Source organism: Eulemur rufifrons, chromosome 7 (assembly GCF_041146395.1).
Source record: "Eulemur rufifrons isolate Redbay chromosome 7, OSU_ERuf_1, whole genome shotgun sequence".
NCBI classification, from domain to species: Eukaryota; Metazoa; Chordata; class Mammalia; order Primates; family Lemuridae; genus Eulemur; species Eulemur rufifrons.
This window is the reverse complement of record NC_090989.1, coordinates 283,803,913-283,824,643: the sequence shown is the minus strand read 5'-3', so window position 1 is coordinate 283,824,643 and position 20,731 is coordinate 283,803,913. Positions and strand designations below refer to the sequence as shown.

The 20,731-nt window shown below is 60.1% G+C and overlaps 1 protein-coding gene across 2 annotated transcripts in view; it reads left to right on the top strand.

Annotated features, from left to right (window-relative positions):
- Positions 1-3,483: 3,483 nt before the first annotated feature.
- Positions 3,484-20,731, top strand: part of COL5A1 (collagen type V alpha 1 chain) — a 153,850-nt gene continuing 136,602 nt past the window's right edge. For both annotated transcript variants that reach the window (XM_069477046.1, XM_069477044.1), the window contains exon 1: positions 3,484-3,951. In XM_069477046.1, the coding sequence (XP_069333147.1) occupies positions 3,831-3,951 (121 nt within the window). In that variant the 5' untranslated portion in view covers positions 3,484-3,830. The remainder of the gene's footprint in view (positions 3,952-20,731) is intronic.

Genomic DNA, 20,731 nt, shown 5'->3' with positions numbered 1-20,731 from the left:
GCCCTGGAGGGAGAACAGAAGTCTTGGAGGGTCAGGGGTGGAAGAGCGTCCAGCTGCAGGATGCAGGCAGAGGGGAGGGCAGGGGACACCCATGTCCCAGCACCCAGCACCCGGCCAGGTCTCCCTCACCCGTCTTCTCATCTAAGCTTCACAGGGGTCTGCAGAGGTCAGGTTCCTCATCCCCGACTCACAGATAACAAACTGAGGCTCAGAGAAGGGAACTCACTTGCCCAAGGTCGCATGGCTGATGCCTGGGCCGCTGGGATTCTAGCAGAAGTCTGTGTGGCTCTGGGGCTGGCCGGGTCCCGGGACATCAGCTGAAGGATGCAGGTTTGGCGGCTTCTCCTCGGGCAGCTGGGGGGACTCACGCCCTAATGTGTCCCCTGCCTGGGACAGCATGGGCAGCTCCAGGCACTCGGCCAGGCCCTCGTGGGCCCTCCTCAGTGGACCATAAACTCCCGGAGGGCAGGCAGACACCTGCGTCCCGCACGCCATGAAGATGGCCGCCTGGCTTCCTCCATCTCCTCTGCGGGGCTGGAGCTCTCGCCTGGGGGAAGGTGAGAGAGAACCTGGCCGCCCCTCGAGGGCTTCACCCGGGGGAGGGGCTGGCCATTTCCTGCCAGGCAGTGACTTGGGGAGGCTGGTGTGACCCCTTAGGATGGGTGAGGAACCGTCAGCTCCATGAGAGGACAGCGCTTGCTGCCTGCCATGGGTGCCCTCTCGAGGCTCACGGCTTAAAAAGTAAATGAGAAGAAACAGGGCATGGAAGGGAAGTTGAGCAGTCAGACCCCAGGAGTCAAGTGCAGGGCACACCCGCCTGTCCCGTTCCCTACAGGTGCCGTGGGAGTGGGCGGCGGGGCTGAGGGTGGCCGAGCTGTGCACTGGGGCAGGATGGCCCCTTCCATGGCCAGCGCCACGCAGGAGTCGGTGCCCAGGGAGGGCCTGGACAGGAAACTGGGATGAATTAGAGAAGGGAGGAAGACACACAGGCACACCGGGGGCCACCCCCACTCGGGGGGTTGGAGTCACACCACTGCCTATAAGGCCAGAGTGCACGGGACTGAGGCCCCTCTGGCAGGAGGCCTGCCAGCCTGATATTCCTGCTGCCACGATGCAATTCTGGTCCTCACCCTTGCAGTCACAGCTACCTCCTGCTGTCCTGGATCAGGCCGCGGAGTTTGGGGACTTCTCTGTGAGTTACCTGGTGGCATAGAAACTTGCCTTTCTGCCCCACTGCAGGCTCGGATGAGGGTGGAAGCACGTTTGCCGACCTGGCCAAGCCACTGCCCCACTCGCTCTCCAGGAGAGGATAAAATGCCTGTCGCGGCTGCTGCATCCGTGAGTCACAGGCCTGTGACTTCTTATTGTTGTTGGGAGGTCAAATCTTGGGGGGACCTTGGGGTGGTCACTTGACTTTCAGCTCCTAAGGGACTAGTTGTGTTAACCCAGGCCAAAGTTCAGACGCCGGTTCTGAGTTACGGGTGTCTGCAGGTGGCTGACAAGTACCGATGCACACGTGTGACTGTTGGAAAAGGAGACCCATGTGTCCTTGGGGAAAAGGACAGCATGCCCAAGGCTGGGATCGGAGAATCTGCACTCTCTCCTGATAATCAGGCCACTGACCTGTGCCAGCACCCCTGTCTTTAGGGGACAGCTGGCCTTCCCGTGGTGGGTGTGGGGGGCCACGTGGGGCTCGTGCTCAGGGAGTGTTAGGTGGAACTGCTCACTCACTGAGGGGCGCAGGGAACAAAAGCACCAGCGCTACAGCTTATCCAACACATGCATCTCTACACGCTTGCACACACACATGTACACACATGCACACACCTCTCTCACACATGTACACACCTGCACACGCCTGCACACACATGCACACACCCCTCTCACACATGTGCACACACACACTCACATATGCATATGCACACACGCTCCCAACTCACATGCATACACATTGCCCCATCACATATATGATCTACACAAGCTGTAAAAAATAATCAAATAACACAGAAATATAAAAGCCAAATATAACATTGCCTTTGCAGAATGCATCTCAAGCACCCTCCCTGCCGTGCATGCAGACCTTCTCAGTCCTGTCCTGTGCGACGCTGAATACCTACAGGAGTGGACTCGGCAGGTACGGAGGCTGAAAGCTGAACCACTAGTGAGCACGGGCAACCTGCCTGCCACTCCCTCGAGAGCCAGCTCAGGGCCATCCCCGCAAACTTAACCTCTGCCTGCCTTCCTCATCTCCTGCTTCCAGAGTGTTGGGGATTAAACGGCATTTGGGGAATTTCACGCCCAGTCTGGAGATGTAACTGGAGAGGGGAGTCCCAGCCCTGTCTGGCATTGCTGGCTGAATTGTTTGCTCAAAGGGAACGGGATGGCTTGGGGTTTGAAAAGCCTTCTTGATTCACTTCCATTCCTTGTTTTGACAACAACTCTGCAGCCCTCCGGGAAGAAGCGAGGGTCAGGCTTCAGCAGGCTGTGCGGAGAGGACCCTGGGCTTGAGAAAGTCTGAGGGGGAGACTCCCACCCACCACCCAGAGCCTGGCAGGCCTCCTGCCCCAGGAGACCTGGGAGACCTCCGAAGGGCTCCCAGAAGTGCGGGCGGGAGGTGGAGCTCCGGGGGCTCCTCCCCCAGGGCAGCAGATCAGGAATGCCCTCTGCTTAGCCAGCTGTCAACTCCCAAAGGGGATGTCTTCTTTGGTTTCCTTTTTATTGCAGAGGGGCCACCAGGGAGTAGGCAGGGGCGAGGGGAAGGGGTCTAGGGGGAGGGCGGGACAGCAGAGCCAAACTTCTGATTAATAACCCAGATGTTCGGTGTCCAAGTACATGGAGGCTTGGGACCTCTTGGGACGTCAGACCCTAACTGGGGTCCCATGCCAATCTGCAGTGAAGAGGGAGGTGGAAGGTCCTCTGTCCGGGTTGACACGTCGCCACAGTCTTGGGCGCCCCGATCTGGCTGGAGTGGAAGTTTAGTCTCCACCCAGAAGAGGAGCTCTGAGTTCCTCCGTTAATGAAAAAGTTAGGCGGGGTGAGCTGCAACTCTTTCTTTCGAACCCAAAGCGATCAAACTTTGCAGCCCCTCCGCACTGGATCTTGGAGCTCCGCCAGGTGCGGGCACCTGGGGAAGGAAGAGTGGGGGACCAGGGTGGGCCGCTGCGCCCCAAGGCCGCCCCCGGCCGCCGCCCGCTCGGAGAAGGAGCAGGGGCGCCGCGCCCGCCCCACGTCCGCTCCCGCCCCGGGCCAGCCCCTTCCTCGCCGCGACTCGCCCGCTGTCCCCACCCCTCGCCCGCGGCGCCCAGTGGGAGGCGGGGGCTGGCCGGGCCGAGCGCAGCGCCGGGCTCTGATTTGCTGCGGGCCTCCGGGATCGACAGCCTCCGCGGCCGCCTGCCAGGAGAGAGGGAGGGAGGAAAGGGGGAAAAAAGTGCACGGCGCCCAAGGCGAGGTCCGCACTCCTCGTCCCCGCGGCTGGCGCAGGACCTCACTCGAGCGGAGCGCCCACGGGGAGCGGGTCGCGGGGCGGCGGCGACGAGGAGGAGGCGAGAAGGAGTTGCGGGAGGAGGAGGAGGCGAGGGTGAGCGAGCCGAGCGGGGTCCCGGCCGCCCCGCGGGCCAGAATCAAGTCCTCCCGCCCGTGGGCGAGCGCGCCAGCCGCCCCTCCAGAAGAGCCACCGTCACAAAGGAGAACGGGCAGGCGCCGAGCTCCCCATGCCCTCCTGAAGTGGCGCGGTCCCTGCTGAGTCCGCCGCCCGGGCCGAGCCCCGCGCCCCCGTGCGTCCCCGTGCGCCTCTGAGCGCCCCTGTGCGCCCCAGCCTGCGCCCCGCCGGCATGGACGTCCACACCCGCTGGAAAGCGCGCAGCCCGCGCCGCCCGGGCGCCCCGCTGCTGCCCCCGCCGCTGCCGCTTCTGCTGCTCCTGCTGCTGTGGGCGCCGCCTCCGAGCCGCGCAGGTAAGTGCGCGGGGGCGCGGGGCTGCTGGACGGGGCGCGCGGCCGGGCGCCGCTGTCAACCCAGGCGCCTTCGCCCGCCTCTTCCGCGCCTGCGAACTTTCCCCCTTGGCCTGTGGAATGCACGAGACAGCGAATGCCATTGGCTGGGGGCCCGGAGGGGGAGACGCGCCGCCAGAGTCCCCAAACTTGCGGGCCGGGTGGGGCTGTGAGTTGGACCGGCAAGAGGGGCTGTCCACGAGGCGGGCAAACTTTTGTCCCGAAACCTTGCGTTCTCCGTCCCACATCGCAGGCGCCCCGCTCTGCCCACACTGCCCCGCAGCAGAACTTCCTCTGCCGAAAGCCGGACAGGGCCGCCCCCTAGAGTCACCGTCCTCAAATCTGGACTCGTCCTGCGGTGCTCCTGGAGTGGGGGCATCCCAAAAGCTTCTGCCCCCAGCGCCGGCCTTGCCCCAGGCGCGCTCTCCCTCCAGGCTGGGCTGGCTCCCTGCTTTCCCTGGGGACAGGGTTTCTTGCAGTCCTGGCCGCCTGAGTGCTCAGTAGCACTGGGGAGCCTTGCAGGGTGGTAGACCAGCCCTGCTCCTAATCCCACAGCGCCAGCCCCCCTGTACCCCATGGGAAGCAGCGTTTCTTAGGTTCCCTGCGCAGAGATTGTATGCCTGGAGCAGAGTCGGGAGCGGGTCTCCACGGCAGGGCTGTAAGTGGTTTGGATGACATACAGCTGTGGGATTCCTCCTGCCCTTGGAAGGAGCCCTGCGTCCCTAGGGGGGCTCCTCCAGGCGGGTGCTGACTGTGCCCTGCCCGGGTTCTCGCAGTTCCGACTCCCTGGCACAGCTACCTGACGGGGAGTGTTTTCCTAGGCGTCACCTTTGGTGGTAGCTCCGGGGTGGGTCTTCACAGACCCTCAGACATCAGAGCCCAAAGCCCTGGAAGGTGCCCCGAGTCCCCACGGGCAGGTGAGGAGATGACGGCTCAGAGCTTCTGGTGCGGAGGGAAGGGACAGTGGGCTCAATGGACAGCTGTGCCAGCTAGCTGTCCCCCAGGGAGAAGGCTGCTTTCTCTACTTGGTAATGGGAAGACAAGTGAGAAGAATCATTCCATGTTCCACTTGCCAATAATTAAAAGATTCTTTTCCTTTTTCCCTGGCATGACCAGGGCTTGCTGGGCTGGTACGGATGAGGAGTCAGGGTGCGGGGCTGCTCCGGGGCTCCCAGGGAGGAGCGAGGAGCCTGACCTGGCTCCCAGGACTGGAGGTCTTATCCGGGGCTGCCACCAACTCTCCCGTGACCCTGGGCTAACTGGCCTTGTGTTTCTCCAGGGGTTAGTCGAAGGTGGGGGACAATAGAGGTTCATAGAAGAGTGGAGTGGAGAGGAGGAGGAGGATGTGGTCAGGGGACCATGCCATTTCCCGGGGACTTGGCCCTGTCTCAGTGCCTCTGTGGGGTTTTCCCCAGCGCCTCAGGAGGGAATCCTGCAGGGAAATTGTCACCCAGAAGGCCGGGGCTGGCGGTGCAGCTGGCAGACCCTGCATCCACCTCTCCCGCCTCCTTCCCCCTCCCTCCCCCCAACTGTGGGACTGCCAGGATGGCACAGGGCAGCTGGCTGTGGAGTTGGACATTTTGTCTTTGTCAAAACAGACGTTTAGAAGCCTGTGAAGGAGCCGCTTTTCGTGGTGGGGTTTGCAAACCCCTCTCCACCAACCAGGGTGGGACCATTTGGAAGTCATCCTCAGCTCGCGGCCAGATGCAGGCGCGGGGGGAGGTCCTCAGCGCGGGCCTTTTCTCTTCTCCATCTTGGGATTTGCCAGATGTTTTCCGAGTTTTCTCTGAACACAGCTCTTTTTCCTACCTTCTTCTAGGCCAAGTGTGTGAAGGAATGAAAAGTAAGATTGCATTTGGGGCTGCTTAACATTGTAACGGGGAAGGAGAGTATGGGAAATGAAACATGACCCCAATATTTGGAAATTGAGGTCATCTCCTGGGCACACCATTGGTTGACTCCAGTCACGTGATCGCTTTTTGCAATAATTTGTGGGAGAGTCGGCCAAGTTTTGTGAGACTTGACAGATATCAAATGGTTAAATTTCCTCTGACTCAATCAAGTTGGCTGGAAAGACATCCTTTTCCATCCTCTGCCCTCTCCCTCTTGCTCCCCGTGAAAGAACAGACGGTGGGAGGGGTTCAGAAGCCCGGTGACTCCCCCAGCCCTGGAGCCCCCTCCCTCCTCTGGTCCAGATCTCAGTGGCCGGAGGGCTTGGAGTTGTGGTTCTGCGCAGGGCTGCGACCACCCAGCAGTGGCCCTGGGCAGGAGTGTCCTTCCGGTGCCAGTCCCCCCGTGTCTCCTACAGAGCTGCTGCTCCTGGGCTGTTTCTGGGGTGCTGGCCAGAGCCGGCCCCTTTGCCCCACCCTTCAGACATTTCTGGCCTCTCCCCACCGCCACGCCCTTAGCCGAGCACAGCTGATGCCAGCCTGGTCCCTGCCCTCCAGCTGTCTGGCCCGTCTCTTGCCTGGACTGCCCCATCCCATCTTCCTGGGGTACAGACTTTGTGGGCGGGAGCAGGGGGTGTGGGGAACAGACCAAGAACCCCACTTGATAGCAGTGACAGAGAGCAGCCCCTGGAGGCCAAGGATGAGTCACCCACTCCCCTGAGGGCACCCACTCAGGAGCCTCGCGGGATCTGTCCCTCCCCGTCACGTCACATGGCTCTGGGAACAGCCTTTAGACAGTTACATATGGGGATGGATTTTCTGGCACTTGCCTGGCCTGTGTTGAGCACCAGCCACGTCATCTCGTTGGGTCCTCACTTAGGCCAGCGAGGGGACAGAGGCCTGGAGCAGGGACTCCAGGCAGGTCTGTCTACCCTTCTGCCTGGCATGTCACTCTTAGCCTTGTCGGAGTTTTACCTTCTCATTTCACATCGGTTTATCATGTCCCTGGGAGAGGCCCAGTGCCCTGAGCATCCTCCCGGCCTGGGGTCCCGTCTGAGCAGGGCCCTGAGGGAGGCGTTCCATTTGGCCAACATGAGTCTAAGTTCCTTTCTTCCTTTCTACCCTCCCTCCTTCCTTCCTTCCCTCCTCCCTCCCTGTTTTTTTTTTTTTTACTCCACTGCCTTCCAGAGGAGGGACCTGATTGGCCACAGTCCCCTCCTCTTGGCTAAAGAGGCCTCTCCAAATGTCCTCAGGGCCTGGGGACTATGGAGAGACAGAGGTGCATGGGGGGACCCCTCATTCTCGCCAGGGCAGCCAGTCTGACAGGCAGACACTGTTGTTCGTTTTACTCGTGGCCATGTGGGACATGCTGAGTATTGTTTAAAACAATACTTTACATTTGGGAGTGTAGCCTCCACTGGAGAGAGCTGAGGGGCTTCCTGGAGGAGGTGACGTTGCACTGGCCTTCCCCCCCTTTTGTTGCAGAAAGGAGTCTCCTTCGCAGGCCCTCAGCCATCTCTGGTTTTAATCTCACCCTTCGTCCCTCCCTCCTGGCAGGACACTCCAACCCCTGTCCCAGAGTTCTCCGGGGCCACTTCCCCTGCCTGGAAAGCCCCTCATTAACACGGTTGGCTGCGGGCGCCCCCAGCACCCCTTTGCGGGAGCCCGTGGCCAGGAGGAAGCAAGTGCCCCACAGGGGAAGCCAGTGGTAGGTCCTGGGCGCTTCATTAACCCCTTCTCTGCCCCACTCCTCCTACATCCCTGCACTGGGGCGGGAGGCCCCCTGGCACCGTGAGAGTGGTCTGCACAGCCCTGAAGACAGGTGACAGCCTCGGCTTGGGATGTGGGGCTTCTGGGGACAATTTGGGGTCCCTGTGCAGGATGTCAGGTGGTCGGATGTGGGAGGGGACATTCCTTGACAATCAGCTGCTGAGCCCCGGGGCAGCACGGCAGTCACAGGCCGGGACCCTGCAGACTTTGTTTCTCTGCCTCTGCGAGGCTCTCAGGCTGGCTGGGCTGGGACAGGTCACCACACTGCAGTTTTCCCTCCCGAAAACGGGGAGAGTCGCATTTCTCGCTTTGAGGGGTGGCTGTGAGGGTTCACGGAGGCAACACCCGCAAACAGCTCGGTGGCGCGCCTGACCTGCCTTAAGCACCGGGAGTGTAGGACGTGATCGCAGCTCCCGTTTGAGTGCTGTGTTTGCGGAGGAGAAAGCACTGTTTCCATAATCCTCTTTACACACAACTGTTCCAGAAGCACAGGAGAGGGAGGTGTGTCTGGGCACAAGTCGGCGCTGGCCGCTGGTGAGACCCCCGCGGGCTCTGATCCCCCAGAGGGGTCAGTCTGCACGGTGGGTGCACCGTCCCACGTAACCCTGTGGGGTCCTCCTGCAGTCACGCGAGGCAATGCGTGTGGAAATGCTTGACAAGCTGATCCTCGGGCTGTACTCCTGTGTGCGTCAGGGCGTATGCGTGTGTGTACAGTGTGCATGTTTGCATGGCGTGTGATCCATGTGCCTGTGTTTTTGTGTCTGTGTGTATGACATATCTGTGTGTGTACTTGTGGGTATATGTGTGTGTGTGAGCGTGCACACACATGCGTGTTCACGCCCATGTATCTACAAGGCTGTCCCGACTTGCTTGTGCGTGCAGGGCCCACTGTGTTTGGGGAGCTCATGGCACGGTGACGTCTCTCTGCTCACCATGCCCCACCCCCTGCCGGATGCGAGAGGAAGAGGCGATACGTGGCCGTGGAGCCCTCTGGGTGACCGCACGGCTCTGGTTCTGCCGCGGGGCAGGCTGGGTCCAGCAGGGTCCGACAACTTGATGTGTCTGTTTTTGCTCACAGGAGGGCGATGTTATATTATAGCTTCTGCTTTCCCTCTATTTATATTCTCCCATATAATCGACTCATCTGGTGTCAGCACTTTGCCAAATGTTAGTCTGGAACTTTCTGGCCTGGCTCTTGGATACCGAGAGCCTGAAGGCGGAGTCTGCTTTGGCCCTGGTGGCCGGCAGAACTGCAGCTGCTACAGGCCACGGCACGAAGACCCGGGTATGGCGTGACAGGGAAGGGCGGGCAGCCCGGCTAGATAGCCTGGGCTCCTACCCTGGCTCCAGCTCCTCCCAGCTGTGCATTTCACCCCCCGGTGCCTCAGTTTCCCCATCTGTGAGAAGGGGCTGATGATGCAGCTGCAACAGGATTTTCGTGAGGGCTCAGTGCATGACCGTGCAAGCACAGAGCGAGCCCCTGTTGTCACTGTCATGACCCCAGCGCAGCTCGAGGCTGCGGTTATGGGTTCTCCACTCTGCGCTCGCGGGCCCCGGGGGGCTCCCTCGCTGTGCTGAGCAGGGCGAGTGGTGCCTCCCTCACAGGTGAGCGTGAGAGCAGGTAACGTGGAAAGCATCCACTGGTGAGTTCACTGGGCCACTCATGGCTACCTCCGAGGTTCTGAGCCCGAGCCGTATGGATGTATGCCCTTGTGCGGTCCCGGGCCGGGCCAGGTTCAGAGGGTGCGTTCGGGGGTGGGCGGAGGGAGCTGAGCCGTCTCAGATGCTGTTTCGCATCAGCCCAGCTCCAGGCCGCTGGGGTTCACGGAGTGAGTGAATGGGTGCGCTGTCGCACGCGTGGTGTGGGTGAGGCAGGTCACCCTGTGTCATCTGTGTCAAATAGTCTCAGCCATCAAGCCGTCAGCTTCCTATCAGCATAATAGTTATTCTGGAAGATTCTCAACTGAAGTAATAACCCCACATTAGCAGTAAATGTCACCATCCTTTGGTGACTCAGACCTAAGAAATGGAACCACAGTCTGACCCACTTTTCTCAAAATTTGATTACTCGGAGCCCTGGGGGCAGGAGCCCAGCCTGTGTGTGGGGACGTCTCTGTCCACGAAATGGAAGATGCCTCTGTCTTCTGTTCCCGAGGCCAGTGCTCTCTGGGGGAAAGTCCCTCTTCTGTCCTTTACTTTCCTGCTGGCACCTCACCTCCCCCTTTTTTTAAAAAATAAATGCCACAAAGGGACATCCAAATACATGTATGTAGGGGAGTGACTTAAGTTGAAAAACTCTGAGGCTTGCATTGGAGAAGCAGTGGTCCCCCAGTGAGAAAGGGTGAGCATTTTAACCTAGGTGGGAAGCGTGGAGTGACTGCCACCCTCGTGCCGGTGGGGACGCTCCAGGTGGACTCAGCCCGTGCAGGATGTGCAGAGGGAAGGGCCAGTCCCTGTGTGCAGAAAGCGGGTGTGTCAGCAGTTTTGCTGGACAGCGTTTATGGCCCTCCAGCACCTGTCTGAGCCTTGCAGGTGCACAGGTGAGCAGTAGAGGAGCCTCTGCCCTACAAGGAGCTTCGGTGCAGCGGGGGAGTCAGACAGCCGAACAGGCGATTTCGTCCAGCAAAGTGCAGTTAAAGCAGATGTAGCCATGGGCCAATCAGAGGGAGGCACCTGCCAGCCCTAGTGGGGTGCTGGCCAATCAGAGGGAGGCACCTACGGGCCTGCTTTTCGAGGGTGCGGCTGCAGACCCGCCCCATTCGAGCGCTGTGAGGTGCACCCCTGGCATGTGTGAAGGAAGGTGCCCAGTTGATGGATGCAGATGGCACTTTGCCATTCGTGTTCTTTCTCTGGCCCTTGTGCAAATTTATATTTATATTTATATGCTGTTGGGTGTCACTTGTGGAGCACCTGTGGTCCTCGGGCCAGCCTTCCTCGCCAGGTGGGGTGGCCCCATCTGCAGATGTGAAGTCTAGCTCTTCAGGTCCGGCGGGCACAAAGGCACAAAAAGCACCCTCCACCTCCCAGTGACAAGCACGGCTTACATTTTGGTGCCTGTCATGACAGTCAAGTGCGCTGAGACAGTGGCCGCCAGCCCATTCTGGAAGCAGGTGAGGGGGTGCGGCTCAGCTGCTTCCTGCCTTTGTTTGCTGTGGGACAGCCCCCACGGCAGCCCGTCCCTGTGCTTCAGAGAGACAGCTGTGGCCCTGCCAATGGTGGTGCGTAGCATGGAGCCTCTGCCTCGGGTCCTTCTGTCTTTTTGATACATAAGAATGTACACTGGCGAGCACAGCCGTGGTTTCATCTTGCTGGACATGGAGGCCTTCCTCTTGGAGAGGACAGTGGTCCAGCCGTGCGCCCACTGGGCACGGGGGCCCTGGCCCATTTGGGTCAGTTATTGGGGCCCGTTGTGGGGGGCAGCAGACAAGCCTGGGTGGGAGGGGCTGCCTGGCGCCTGAGAGCCCTGCAGGAGGGGAGGGTGCAGGTGTGCTGGGGGCAGGGGAAGGAGGGGCGTGCCCCCCAGCCTCGAGCTCAGTTTGGCCTTGGGAAGCTGAGCCATGTTCGCAAGGGGCCCTTCTGGGCAAGGTGATTCCTTGTGTCCTCATGGCCGTCCCAGGGCCCTGTACTCGGTGAGGGGACCGGGATCCGTCTTAGCTGTTCGTTTTCTTCTCCCACCTTTTCCTTCTCTTTTTTCCCTTTGGGAATGATCTGAAATGCTCAGCAGAGGTTCCGCTTCCTCTTCCCGAGCCAGTTCTGTGCCTTTCTCCTGGGAAAGGAGGGAAAGAGCAAGGGGGGCCCGTGCTCCTCGTAGACGCTGCTCTTCCTTCTTCTGAAGGAGGGGGCTGGTGACGCCCTAGGCTGCTTTTTGGAAAGAGAGAGAAAGTGACACTACATCTGTTCAACATGCGTGGCCTACGGCAGGGCACGGTGGGGTGAAGGCACGTTCCTGGGTAGAAGGGCAGGGACAGGGTTTCTAACTGCAGTTGTTTTCCATGGAATTATTATTAACATTATTTAGGTTCATGGTTTCAATAATGCTTGTGTAGCTCAAAAAGTACTGCCTGGGCAGTGGAGATAGCTCAGCTGAACGTTGGGAACACATGGCACATCCTTGGGCCAATGCAGTAGTGATGCCATTCACCTCCAAAGACGGAGCCAGCCCCTGGTGTCACAGGTGCAGATTTGAGGAACCCTGGGGTGGAGGAAGCAAAGCTGAGACTCCGTGGCCCCTCCTGTGGTCTTAGAGTAGTTAATCTGTCAGTCAGACAAGGGGGGGCATCCTCGCTTAGACTGGGGCTTGGGTTTCTGTGTATGGTGTAGACCGTGTATCCGAATCCCCTGGGGCCTCTTAAAGCACAGATTGTTTCTGACTCAGGAGGCCTGGGGTGGGGCCCAGGAAACTGCATTTCTAAGGGGTTTCCAGACCATGTGGATGCTGGGGGTCCGGGGGCCACACTTTGAAAGCCACTAGTGGCTCAGCACCCTTGATCCACGTGCTTGTGTTTCAGCACAGATGGTGGCGGTCGGGGTGGGAGGGGACCTCCAGGGACAAGTGCCCAGGCAGGAGAGGAGGGTGTGTGCGAACCCACCCTGCCTCCCTTCTCCAGGGCGGCCTCACCCTCAGCAAGGAGCTGTGATGCTGTCTCCCCGCCCTGCCCGTGGGGCGTGGGTGCTCTTCTCCAAGGGACAGACCCCATGATCCTGCAGACTGCCACTTAGGCAGGTCTCAGGGAGCAGAGGGACCCTGGGCAGGGGGAGCTTTGAGTTAATGGATTTCCCCTGGGGTTGGCTGTGAGAGTCTATTATTATTATTGTTGTTGTTATTACGGGAAAGTTAAAACACAGCCCAACAAACCCTGTGTTGCACACGGGCTCCCCCAGGGCCAGCCTTGCTCCAGCCAGCCGCCCACCCAGGCCCCTCCGCCCCAACGATCTTGAACCAGATTCCTGACGTCACCTCCCTTGTTCTGTAACCATTTCAGCGTGTGTCTCTGAAAGACAAGGACTCTACTCAAAACTCAGCTGATCTCGCCGGAGTCTTGTCTGTCTGTGTGTCTTCTGGAGCGCTCTGTCCTCACACGCTCCCCACCATCCAAGGCTGCCGGATCGCGCTGTGTCTGTGTGTGAGCTGCAAGAGCCGCGCTTCCCTGGGCGTGAGCCTCGGTGCTTTGGTCTTGGTGCCACAGCAAGGTGATGATCTAGGATGCAGAGGTGGAGTCCAGTGCCCCGTGGAGGCCCCAAGCTGGGAGGTGGGCCGCTGCTTCCTGAGTCCTCAGCCACTCAGCTTGCTTGTGTGCCCATCCCCAGGCGCCTGGGCTCAGCACAGCTAAAGCACCCAGCAGTGCCTCTTGTGCCTCAGTTTCCCCATCTATCAAATGGGCATGAAAATAATATGTTTCAGAGGCATGCTGTAAGGACTGTAGGAATTTGCACGTGTAAACTGCTCACACGGGACTCCCACAGCACTGGCCGTGGGCTTTACTATCACTGTGTTAAATGCGTGACGTTAGGAGACAGAGGAGGCCTCCATGGAGGTGACATGCCGGAGCTCACTGGTGCCATGAAGCTGAGCTGCTCTGGGATTGTTAAGGTGCCACAGGAGACACCTGAGGGACCAACATTTGGCCTTCTTTAGGTCCCAGGTCGGTGTGAACTGGGCTGATGGTGTGGGCTCTGGACTCTTCTGCCAGCTCAGAGGTCCCTGAGTAGACGCTCCTGACATAAGAGGACACCTCCCATCTGTCGTCAGGTGCAGCCTTCGATTTACTGAGTGACCTGCCCTTGGGGCCTGACCAGAGCAAGGGACCCTCCTGGGCTCAGAGCTGGGTGACTCCCTGTCTCTGGGGACTCAGGCTGCTGCTGAGAGCTGGCTGTGGCCAAGCAGCAGAGAATGAGGACGTGTGGCCAGGCTTGACCCAGCCCGCCGGCCCGGGGTCAGGACCCAGAGAGGGCGCCTGGTGTCCGGGACACGAGGGGAGCTGTGGGGTACTATGCCCCCGTGCCAGGGAAGCCCCACCCGGGCTGTCCTCTACAGCCACTTCGGCACGTGGGCTTGTCAGAGCCCTTGGCACCTGCAGCAGGCTGCTCCCTCCAGGAATGCCCTGGCACGGAGTGCTGGTCCCAAGACAGCAGCTGCACTGGCATTTTGCAGAGGGTTGGAGTTCTCTGGGTCTGTGACCATGGCCTCGAGTTGCCTGGTGTTTTGGGGTTGACGGGAGCAGAGAAGGACGACGGGCAGGTTCAGCCTCCTGTGAGGTGGGGCTTTGAGGGGGCTCAGCGAGGCACGCCGGAAGACAAGCGCCGGGGGTGGAGCGCGGGGCCTCCACACAGTGGCCAGACTTGCAGATTCGGGCCCCGAGGGCCGGGGGCAAAGCCTGGGGCCTGCGGTTTCACAGGCTCCCTGGCTCGCCCCCCACCTCTGCTGCTGGTGCCGAGGGCACTTTGGGCAACACTGGGCACAGCAGATAGGAGGGTCCCTATCTCGGTCCTTGAGTAGGGCCTGGCCCCATCACCAGCTCTCTGACTTTTGAAAGGAGGCTCAGGGTTGAGGAGGGAAGCAGGGGTGCTCAGGGACACCGGCGTGGGGGCCACGACAGTGGGTTTGGACCCCAGCTCGTCTGCCCGCTCTGATCGGAGGCAGCAGCACGGCCTGCCTGGAAGGGCAGCGTGAGGATGAAAGGAAGGGGTCTTGGTGTGGACATAGAGCCCTTTGCGGCCGGCACGCAGGGCATGGCCTGTGCTCAGGGAAGCCAACGGGTGCCACCGTGGTGTTAATAACAGTGCTTGCTACTGCTCTGGCTGTGGTTATAGTTATTACTGTGTAACGATGATTGTTACAGATTGTTATTATTTTACATTGTTGTCATGATTATTGGCAGAGGCTGGGTGGCAGTAATTGTAGTTTCTATAAAGTGTGAAAGAAGAAATAGAACTGCTCTTTGCAGGTTCAGGGGCTCTGCTGGTCACCCGGGGTGCGTTGGTGGGTGGGGTGCACTTTGCAGGTAAAGTGGGGGTGGGGGGCTGCTGCCGATTCTGGGAGTTTCTCTGCATGCATCTCCTCCACCCGGGAGTGCAGGGGCCTGGCGGGAACGTGCCCCAGACTTCTGCAGAAGGACCTGGATGCTTTCTGGGAGGGCTCGCAGGTCTGGCCTCTGGCCTTGGGCTGTTTTGCAGATGGATAAAGTCAGAGACGTGGGGGTTCCTGGGGCCGCAGGCTGTGAGTGAGGGAACCAGACCCCGGGAGTCCTGGCCCTTGGACTGGCTTTGATGGCAGGTGATGGGCCAGGCCTGGAGACGCTGCCTGCTGTGGCGGGCCGTGCCCAGTGTCCTGTCACTGGGGAAAGGACCCTGGCCGTCTTGATCTCCGCCAGGGGATGCTGTTCACACCTGGAAGGTCTTTTTTCAGCCTTGGAGGGCTGGAAGGGGTCTCAGGACCTCTAAGTCGGGACCTTGCTGTCCAGGGCAGGCTCTGAGGACCGAAGTTCGCCAAACACCTCTAGTAGCGGGCAGCTCACCCCTCTGCAGGCAGATGGCACCCACGCTGGAAGGTGCTGGAAGGTGCTGGAAGCTGGCAAACCCATGGTTTATTCACCACCCCACAAACACAGGGCTTGAGGACATTTTAACGCTTCCTTGCTCATTGGTGACGAAGAAAGTGCCACAGTGGAGATGTCCCTATTCTTTTCCTTCTCAGTCCCGCCCGTCTCTCCAGCGCTGCAGGGACGTTCTGGGGAGGGGCCGCGCGCACTGCGCCTGTCCCTGCACGCCCTGCAGCGCCCTGGGCCCCTGCATGTGGACAAGCTGCGCCTCCCTTTCCTGGGGCCGGGGCAGCCGAATTACAAACAGCTGCCTGGCCCTGGAGCGCTCCGCAGGCTCTGGGAAGGGGCTGCCGTCCAAGGGCATGAGCGTGTGGGCCGAAAGTCATGTGGGGGGGGTCATAAATGGGAGCTGACGCCCCTTCTGCTCTGCCCCAGAGAGAGGGGCAGGCGGCTGCCCCCCATCCTGTAGGAGCCGTGTGGTCGGGGTAGGGTGGAGTGCCGCTGGGGGACTCGGGCTCCGGGCCAGCTCCAAGGTGTGGATTAAGGTGGAAAGAGCACATGACGGTGATGGGGGGGTGGGTTGCTTGGGAACTTTTTCTGCAGGTGAAGTAAGACTCTCCGGGTTGGTTGAGTTTCTTGTTTCTTTTTTACCTGACCCTAAGTGCTTTCACACTTTGTTTTATCCTGATGGCATCTTTCCAAGGCAAGGGCTATCAGCCCACTTTACAGGACAGAAAACGGAGGCACAGAGAAGTCCTGCAGCTAGTAAGTGGCAGAGGTGGAGCCTTTGAAATATCCTCTGCGTTGTGGGAATTGGATTTTGCCCGGCCTCTGGGGCATAGGCCCCGTGCCGAGAGTCGGCCTCCAGAGAGCACCGAGCAGCCAGGGGAGGTGGGTTTGGTCCCCACGGGAGGCACGATGCCTTTGTCTTTTTCTTTGGGGTCTTCGTCCCGGCAGTAGAGGCTGAGAGAGGAGGAGGCGGGTGAAACCTGGTGACTCCACGAACAGCCCTTTGTCCTCCCTGCCCTCCCAGGGCGTCTCTGGCCCTGGGTGGGGGTCTCAGGAGGGAGCAGGGCCTTCTGCTTCCCGTCACTCAGCTGCCACTTTCCAAAGCCACCGAGCCCAGGGCTCCGCAGGGTCCTCCTCGCGCTGTCTTGGATGAGATCCGTGTCCAGCTGCGGTGGACTGTTTGTTTAAGGGGTAAGCCGCCCCGTCTGAGTCACTTTTTCCATCTTAGCGGGAAGGAAAGAGTGATAGGCGAGGATCTCAGCCAGGTAGCTGCTGCCTGTTCAGTATCAGCCGACACACGGTGAAGGCTGAGGGCAGCTGGCCAGATGCTGTGACAGATAAGGCCGGAGGGCAGGTGGGGGGGTGAGGGGCGTGCGCCTACCGGGGTGGGGAGGAGCCACCGAGCAGATGTTCCCAGGGCTGCGGGGGGTGCAGCTCCTCCATGGCACTCCTGGGCCGGGGACTGGACCGGGACGGATCCACCTCTTTAAACTGTCAGCGCTTCAGAAGAGAAAAGTACAAACCCGAGCGAAGCAGTGCCAGGCCTGAGTTCTGAGCTGCCCTTTGTCTCATCAGCAAATGGTGCGTCCCGTGTGCCGGCGCCAGCACGCAGGCTTGCCGAGGACCAGGCTCAGCGGAGCTCTGACCTCAGTTTCCCTTGCAATGGACGCAGTTCCTAAAGAATCGTCAAAGTCCTGCACAGTTTGGTGCCTGCTGCTACCGCATGTGCCAGACAGATTTGGGAAAAGTTGGGGAATTTCAGTTTATTTGAAATGAAGGACCTAGGGATGATCCTGCATGTGTGGTCCTGGGCATGTCTAGGTGCAGGTCACCTCAGGGGCAGGAATTCACAGTCAGCAGCGGCAGAGCAAGGCTCTGGTTCACTGTAAGGACCCTGGGAGCCCCCGGCCCACGTGGCTGGAGGCCAAGAGTGGGAGGGGTCCACCTGGAGGCCAAGGGCAGTATTGCACCCCAGCTCTAGCAGACATCGGCAAGACCCGGCCGGCTGGGGAGGTTGTACAACACTCGTGGTGCCACCTTGGGCCACCCTCTGTCTCCTGAGCCTCAGTCCTCACGTGTGCAGCATAGCTGCCGATGTCTGCCTGCCTCGCAGGTTTGTGGTGAGAGTCTGAGGAGGCACAGTTGAGACCTCCACGGAACAGGCGGGGTCTCCCGCATCTCTTTCGTTCCTTGGTGCTCCATGAACAGCTGTTGGTAGAATTGACGGTGCCCTGTGAACTCCGGGGGTGTCGGCCAACCCAGAGCACTGCCATGTTCTGAGCTGGCTTCCTGAGGAGGGGTGACAGTTGTTAGGAGGCAGGAAGCCCTGACCCACCGCTGCCTGGGCTCTCCTGGGGGAGGATGGAGGGTGCCGGAGGGGTGGCCCCAGCTCAGCGCCTGGCAGAGTCGGGGCATGCTGTGTTGATGGCCCCAGAGGGGCTGGCAGGAAAGGAAGGCTCAGGGAGGGGGCTTGGGGAGGTGTGGGAGACGCCCTCCTGGTGCTCGTCCCAGGGAACCCGCCCGGCAGTGCTTGTCGCATGGGGCTCTGTGGGCTCAGGGGTCCCCTGATCGTCCCCCGTCTGCCATTAGTCTGACTCAGCGTGTGCCTCACGTCACTCTTGGCACCACCCCAGATCTGTCAGGGGATCCCCAGGCAGAGTCCCAGTTTGCAGCAGGCGTGCTGTGTACCAAGGCAGGTTCCAGCCCCCGTGTCCTGGCGTCTCCAGTCACGCGGGCACATGGCTGGCGGTGTGGTGAGCGCCTCCCGGCTCTGGGTGCCTTTTTGTGCCTGTGATGTTCTACTCCACTCAGCAGCCCTGTGAGGTCAGGATGGTTCTCCTGCCTCCAGGAGGGCTTGCCCGGGGGTCGGGGCCATCGGGCAGCAGAGCCGAGACGTGGCCACGGTGCTCGTCCACTCCAGAGCCCTCTCCGCTGCGCCATTGCCACCCCCCGCCAGCCCCCTGCTCTGTCATCTCTCCAGATGAACCTCCCAGGCTCTTTCGACCCAAACTGCTTTAATTCCAGGATCAATCATCTCACCCTGTAAATACTTAGGGAAAATCTTGCAGCCCCGTTTGGAAATTCTTCTGCCTGCTCTTCCTCAGACCCCTTCTTCCCTTCCCAGCCCTCGCCTCGGACTGCTTCTGCTCCCGGGTCGCGATGGCGGGGCACAGGGCGTGCCCTCTCGCGCCTCCCCCTGTACACGGAGGCCGCCCTGCTCCGAGCCCGTCCCTGGCGTGGCTGCGTGTGCAGGGGCTGGGCCGGCTCTGCGCCTGTCACTGGTTTCTGTGGCCCAGCTCTCCCTGTGCTGAGTTTGAGCCCACATGAAAGCTCTGGGCTCCGGGCTTGTGCCTTTCCCCATAAACTTCGATGCCTGGTCAATATCTTGGCCAAAAAAAAAAAAAAAAAAAAATCCCCTGGAGAAGGTAGTCTGGACTCTTTCTAGTCACCTATTAAAATATTTCCTGATCTGATTTCTCCAGGAGTGTAAACAGCCAGAGCATAACTCACCCAGGGATGGTCCTGACATCTGTGGGGCTGGGGCCGGCCACCTTCCCTGGAACATGTCAGGCTCAACATTTCGCACATTTTTCTCCGACGACTCAGCTGCTTTCTCGCCCAGTCCAGCTGCCTCCTTTCTTCCACTTGGACTTGCCTGACAGCTCGGGATGCTCTGAAGCTGGTGTTCTCAGGCCTGCAGTGCCAGCGGGGCCCCCAGCCCCCCTCCAGCGCCCGGCTGATCCATAGCTAGGTGCAGGGCGCTTTCTGCCGAGGACTGTCGAACCCTCCAGCAGGGACACCCGTGTTCCCTGGGTGATCGCGTGAGGGTGGCAGTGGGGGCTGGTGCAAGAGCAGCCAGATGGGAGGACTTCTCCGCGAGCTGCCCTTATCTCTCCTCTGATCTGCTTCCCGGCCTGGGCCTCCACAGCGCAGATGAGGCAGGGGTGCGGGCGGCCGCCAGCGGGCTGGGAGTGAGCTAACTCGCACGGAACGCTCCGCTCTGGAAAATGGGGCCCCAAATCTGTTGTTAATCATGTCTTCCTCGGGCCACAGAGTTTGCGCCAGAGTCTATAACTCTAAACTCCAAAGCTGTTAACCATAGAAGAGGCTTGTCAACCTGGTTCACTGAACCTAATAAACGTCTACTGCACACCTACTGTGTGCCTGTCCTGTCAGGCCCATGTTTGGACGTGTACTAAAAATACTGCTTCCAGGTTAAAATTGGCACGTGTCTTTGTGGGCATGTGTAATGTCAAAGGCACTGTGGTAGCTTTGCCGAGGGGCTGGGGAAGAGACCACCTTCCCCAAATGTAACTTGATGTTTCGTGAGCGCCTGTGCCCGCGCATTGCCATGCCGGTGGACCAGGAGCGGGCCCTGGCTGAACATCTCCCAGTCTGGCCTCAGGGAGAAGAGGGGGTGTCCCGGGAGGATGGGGCGGGCCCTGAGGCTTTGGAAATCTGGACTGCCCATCCTGGAGTCAGCCCATGGCCTTTTCTAGGACAAAGCCCAGCCCATCTCCCTCTCGCCCCCACCCTCTGCTGTCCTGAGGCTGTGCCTGTCCGAGGCTGGGCTGGCGGCTCGCTGGGCCGGGGAGCGAGCCCCTACACCAGGGCACCCGAGGGGAGATGCCCGGCCGGAGGTATGCCAGGGGGCAGCCGCGTCAGGGCTGTGCTGAGCCGTCGGCTGAGCCCTGCCGGGGAGGGCCACAGCCACTTGGTGGAGGAAGAGACCCCCTTGCGTGAGCATTTTCCTCTTCCCCCTCTTCCTTCTTTCACTGCACACACACAAACACACACACACATGTATATTTAATGAAAAGGATACATTTCATTATGGTCATTTTGGAAAATACCGAAACATATGAAGAAGAATATAAAAATCACTCACAGTCTCCAAACTCAGATTCCACAGTGTCTGAGTACAAAGAGTAGAGACGGAGGGCCATGCATCAGGGTGGCAGATCAGGGACATGGTCTCCATGGACACGGTCTCAGGGGCCCTGTCCCAAGCAGCCCTCCCTGAAGGCAAAGACCTCGGTGTCTGAACACGGTGGACTTGGACTTTCTCCCATCACGTTAGCGTGTGGGCATTCGGTTGTCATTTGTGACCACTGCAGAAAGTCTATTACTTTAAAGTGTCTCCCGTCACTGGGTTTTTGGGCCACTGCCCCTTTTCTGATGTGGTAACTGGCGATGCGTGGAGAAAGCCTGCCGTGAGCGCTTCACCTGGGGGCTTCCACCAGGGGGCCTGGGGGGCTCCCTGGGCTGCTCCTGGGGGAGGAGAGCCTCTCAGGGGCTGGGCGAGCAGCCCCCACCCCATGGGAGTCGGTCCCCTGGGGGGCGCGTAGCCTTTGCCTTGAAAGCCAGGCTCCAACGTTGGCGGGAAGAAAGGGTGCGTCACCGAGCTGGGCTGGGATGGCGCAGAGGCCATCTGGGAAAGAGGAGCTGGATCCTGCCCTACGCTTGCGCCAGAAAGCATTCCAGATGGATCAAAGATGTGAGCTTTGAACATGAAACCATAAAACTACTAGAAGAAAA